Source organism: Myotis davidii, unplaced genomic scaffold (assembly GCF_000327345.1).
Source record: "Myotis davidii unplaced genomic scaffold, ASM32734v1 scaffold217, whole genome shotgun sequence".
Lineage (NCBI taxonomy): Eukaryota > Metazoa > Chordata > Mammalia > Chiroptera > Vespertilionidae > Myotis > Myotis davidii.
The window spans coordinates 427760-432814 of NW_006290034.1; the positions used below are offsets into that span (position 1 = coordinate 427760).

At 51.8% G+C, this 5055-nt stretch overlaps 1 protein-coding gene across 1 annotated transcript in view; it reads right to left on the reverse strand.

The window, feature by feature from the left end:
* Positions 1-5055, reverse strand: part of CNN3 (calponin 3) — a 12117-nt gene that overhangs the window by 543 nt on the left and 6519 nt on the right. Inside the window, exon 7 of the mRNA XM_006763101.1 lies at positions 4708-4822. Coding sequence (XP_006763164.1) covers positions 4708-4822 — 115 coding nt within the window. The remainder of the gene's footprint in view (positions 1-4707; positions 4823-5055) is intronic.

Here is a 5055-nt window from a genome sequence, read left to right on the forward strand (position 1 = left end):
CCCCTCAGCTCGTGAGCGGCGAGCAGGTACTGCCGTCCGAGGGACCGGGTGGCTCCCCGCAGGGCGAGCGGGGCAGAGGCCGCGGCCCTGGGCTCCTCAGCCAGCCAGATGCACCGTCGGATTTGCAAAGGGGTCACGGAGCGAGCTCCGGAAACAGTCACTGTGCCGATAGGCAAGTGGACGGGGCTTTTGTGGGCACGTGGCACCCGGGCACATCCTCCCCCCGCACCCCTGCCTCAGCCAACACCCGCGGGCGCCCCTGCCCCAGAGCCAGTCCCTCGGGAGAAGCAGGTGGCCGGAAGACGTCCGAGTGTGTGTCGCCGGGTCTGTTAGCGAGTGGACTTTGTCGTCACTGTAACCACTCGGCCCCTTGACCCTCTGTGTGTCTGGAGTGGAGGCTGGATTTGCTGACACCTCATATCATACACCCCAGTGTACTATCAGAGGTCCTGTTCCTGACCCAGAGATTAGAACTGAATAGACTGTCTTAAAGTAACAGCATTATAAGCGATTTTAAAGTTATTCATGGGAACGTTTTGTGTGGTTTATTCCGAGGTAACGTATTCTTTCTCAGAATTTACTTTTCAAGCGGAGGTGACGTACGGTGTCACGCAGCGGCAGGGGTACTGCATGTGGTCAGGCTCCTGTGTAACTGCGAAGCGGTCGCCCGTAAGCGCAGCGCCTCGGGCACACACAGCTGCTGCAGGGTCGCTCACCGTGCTCCCTGCTGAGCTCACATCCGCCGCTGGCCTCACCACCGCCATCTGTACTTTTCAATCCCTTCCCTTTGCACCCCCCACCCCCAGCTCCCTCCCATCATGCAACTAACAGCTTGTTCTCTGTGTCTGAGTTTTGTTCATTCATGTTATTTTTTACATTCTGCATATAAGCGATATCGTACAGGGTTTGTCTTTCCCCGTCTGACTTATTTCACTTCACATTACCCTCTAGACCAGCGGTTCTCAACCTATGGGTCGTGACCTCTTTGGCGGTCAAACGACCCTTTCACAGGGGTCGCCTAAATCCATCCTGCATATCAGATATTTACATGATGATTCATCACAGTAGCAACATGACAGTTATGAAGCAGCAACGGAAATAATTGTATGGTTGGGGGTCACCACAACATGAACTGTATTGAAGGGCCGCGGCGTGAGGAAGGTTGAGAACCGCTGCTCTAGGCCCATCCCTGTTGTCACGGACGGCACTATTCCATTCCTTTTCCCGGTGGGTGCATCCGTCCTGTTCACGCACCTCTGCTGTGTTAGCCGCTCGTCTGCCCACGGACACCAGGTCGCCTCCGTGTCTTGGCTGTTGTACATTTTGCTGCAGTGAACAGAGGGGCGCATATGTCTTTTCAAAGCAGCATTTAGGTTTTCTTCAGACATATTCCCAGCAGTGGAATTGCTGGGTCACATGGCAGTTCTATTTTTAATTTTCTGAGGAATCTCCATACTGTTTCCCACAGCAGCTGCCCGGTCTGCCTCCCACCAGCAGCCGTGGGGTCCCGTTCTCCACGCCCTCGCCCGCACTGGTCTGCAAGCCATTCTGACAGGCGGGAGGTGGTGTTGCGTGGGTTTTGATTGGAATCTCTCTGATAGTTACGGACTTGGAGCGTCTTTTCATGCGTCCGTTGGCCACCTGTGTGTCCTCTTTGGAGAAGCGTCTACACGGGTCCTCTGGCCTTTTTTAAAATTGCATTGTTTGGGTTTGTTTTTGTTTTTATGTTGAGCTATGCGAGTTCTGGATAAATTTGGATATTGACCCATTATCAGATACACCATTTGCAAATATCTCCTCCCATTCAGTATGTTGCCTTTTGTTTCGGTGATGGTTTTTTTTGTGATGCGAAAGCTTTTTAATTCGATGTATTCTCATTTGTGTGTTTTTCATTTGTTGTCTTTGCCCGTATAAAAAAATTACCAGGCCCACATATGTGGGTTTGTCATAGTTGCCTTTATTATGTCGACGTACGTTCCCTCTACCCGCACTGTGCTGAGAGCTTTTATCATCATGGATGATGGATTTTGCCACATGCTTTCTCCGCGTCTAGTGATAATGATCATATAATGCTTATCCGTCATTTATTTACGTGGTGTATCACGTTCATTGATATCTGAATATTGAACCAACCTTGCATCTCCAGAATAAACCCCGACTTGGTCACGGTGTATTATCCTATCACTGTGTTGCTGGATTTGGGTTGCTGATATTTTGTGGAGGGTTTTGCATCTGTGTTCATCAGGGATGTTGGCATGTGGCTTTATTGCTTTGTAGTCTGTCCGGCTGGGGAGTCAGGGTGATGGTGGCCTCGTGAAATGAATTTGTGACATTCCCTCCTCTTCCGTTTTTTTGGGAGAGTTGGAGGATAGTGTTCCTTGAACGTTCGGTGGAATTCACCGGTGAAGACATCTGGTTTGCTGGTTTGTTTTTTATTATTGATTTGGTTTCATGACGAGTAGTCTGTTCAGGTTTCCTGTTTCTTCTTGAGTCAGTCTTGGAAGATTGTATGTATATTTCTAGGAACTGATCCATTTGCTCTAGGTTGTCCAGTTTATTGGCATATACCTGTTTGTAATAGTTTCTTATAATCCTTTGTATTCCTGCCACTTCTCCTCTTTCATTTCTGATTTTATTTTTCAGCGGCGGGGTGGGGGTGCGGGCTCTCTCTTTTTTCTTGATGTGCCTGACTAAACATTTATCAATTTTGTTTATCTTTTCAAAGAACCAGCTCTTGGTTTCATTGATCTTTTTAATTATTATTTATTGTACTTATACAGGATCTTTCTACTTCAGTCTTCGCACTAGCTTTCATTGCTTGATTCCCTACTCTGACCAAGCGTTTGCCTTTGTCATGAGGTTTTTCCCGCTCCTGTATTTTCTTATTCATATATTTTCATCTTTTTCTTTCTGCCTAAACAAGCTCCTTTAACGTCTTTTGTGATGCTTGTTAGTGGTGATGAACTCTTAGCTTTTTCCTATCCAGGAAACGCTCTCTCTCCTTCGATCCCAAACGATGCCCTTGCGGGGTAACCTCGGCTGTGGGGCCTTGCTGTTCATCACTGAATGCCACCTGCCAGTCCCTTCTGGCCTGCCAAGTCCCTGCGGGAAACCAGCTGGCAGTGGTGTGGGAGCTCCCCCGCAGGTAACTGCCTGCTGCTGGCTTTTGCTCCCCTTCACAGTTCTGCCTCTAGCCTTCGGCATTTTAAATACGTTGTGTCTTGGTGCAGCCTCTTTGGTTTCCTGTTGTTTGGGACTCTCTGTGCTGCCTGGACTTGTACGTCTATTTTCTTTGCCAGGTTAGGGAAGTTTCAGTCATTATTTTTTTAAATAGGTTTTCAATCCTTTTCTCTCTCTCTTCTCCTCTGGGATCCCTATCTTGTGAAAGTTGTTATGCTTGATGTCTCAGAGGTCCCTTAAACTATCCTTTTTAAAAATATATGTTTTTATTGATTTCAGAGAGGCAGAGAAAGAGAAACATCAATGATGAGAGAGAATTATTGATCAGCTGCCTCCGGCATGCTCCCTACTGGGGATTGAGCCCACAACCCGGGCGTGTGCTCTTGACTGGAATCAAACCTGGGACCGTTTGGTCCGCAGGCCGACTCTCTATCCACTGAGCCAACCTGGCCAGGGCAGACTATCCTTTTCTTTAAAAAAATTCTCTTTTCCTTTGCTGCTCTGATTGGGTGTTAGCTGCTACCTCGTCTTCTGGGTCACTGACTCCATCCTCTGCTCCAGCTGATCTGCTGTTGATTCCCTCCAGTGTATTCTTCATCTCAGCTATTGCATTTGTTAGCTCTGGTTGGTTCTTTTTAATATTTCCTATCTCTTTGTTGAAATTCTCAGAATTCCCTCCTCCTTCTTCCATGTTCACCGAGGAGCCTCATAACCAGTGTTTTGAGCTCTGTAGCGGGTCGGTTGCTTGTCTCCATTTTGTTTGGTTCTGTCCTTGAGGTTTGTCCTGTTCTTCATCCGGGACATGAGCTAATCTCATTTGGGTGGACCTCCATGTAGTAGGCAGATGTGCTGTGTCTCTCAGTCTTACAAGTGTCCTGTGGGCCAGCGGAGCAGCCCCCTTAGCCACTGGGGCCAGTTCTCCAGGGGTGTCCTTCTGTGGTGGCATGTGCCCTCCTGCTGGAGCTGGGCTTTGCCACTGCAGGCACTGTGGTGGCGGCTCGCCCCGGCTGACTGGCCGCGCGGGCTGCAGCTGTCGCAGAGGAGCACTGTGTGGGGACCGGCCCCCGGAGTCGTTCCTTCAGAAGGGCTGGTTGGGTGGGCATCTGGTGTGGCCTGAGCCAGCCTCCAGGTGCGTGGGGTCTGGAGTCCTGGGAGGGCCCCGGCGTGGGTGGGGCTGCCTGGTGGGAGCTGCAGTGCTCCCCGAGACTGGCTGCCACTGTGTGGGGCTTGCTGCCCTCCGAGGGAGCCTGCAGCGGGAGCTTCTGCCAGAGGCTCGGGTGCGAGAGGGATGGGGCGGCCTCAGGGAATCAGCGGGGCTGGCAAAGGATGGTCGCCAGGCTAAGGGGGAGCACGAGTTTGTGTCCACCTGCGCAGGGCAGTCGGGGAGGAGAGTGGCACAGAGGAACAGCGGTGCCCGCCCTTCATCCTGGGGAAGGTTCCCGGCCCTCGTCCCAGCCCTTACCCTGGACTTGGGCACCCGAGCTCCCCTGCTGGAGTCCCTGGTGCCGCTCCGGCCGCTCCCCTTACTGGGCCTGAGAGTGGGGCCCAGCCAGGGGTGGGCCTCCTCTTCCCAGAATTGGTGTCCTGCTCTGGGAGCCCTGCCTGGGCTGGGACGCCCTGCTCCTCGGGAAGGGGCAGACCCCTGCAGGCGAGACATGGCTGTCACATGGTGTGGGCCCCGCCCCTCTGGGGTCTCCCGTGGCCTCTTTCTACCTGAGTTCCAGGCGTTCTGCTCGGCTGGTCTCCCAGGGGCTCATTTTTGTAAGTCTGATGTGGTCGCGGGAGGAGGGGAGCTGTGTATCTACTCCGTCATCTTGACTCCACCCGAGAATGCCCCTATTAACACTGATTCACCCGAGAGCATGAGCGTAGAAT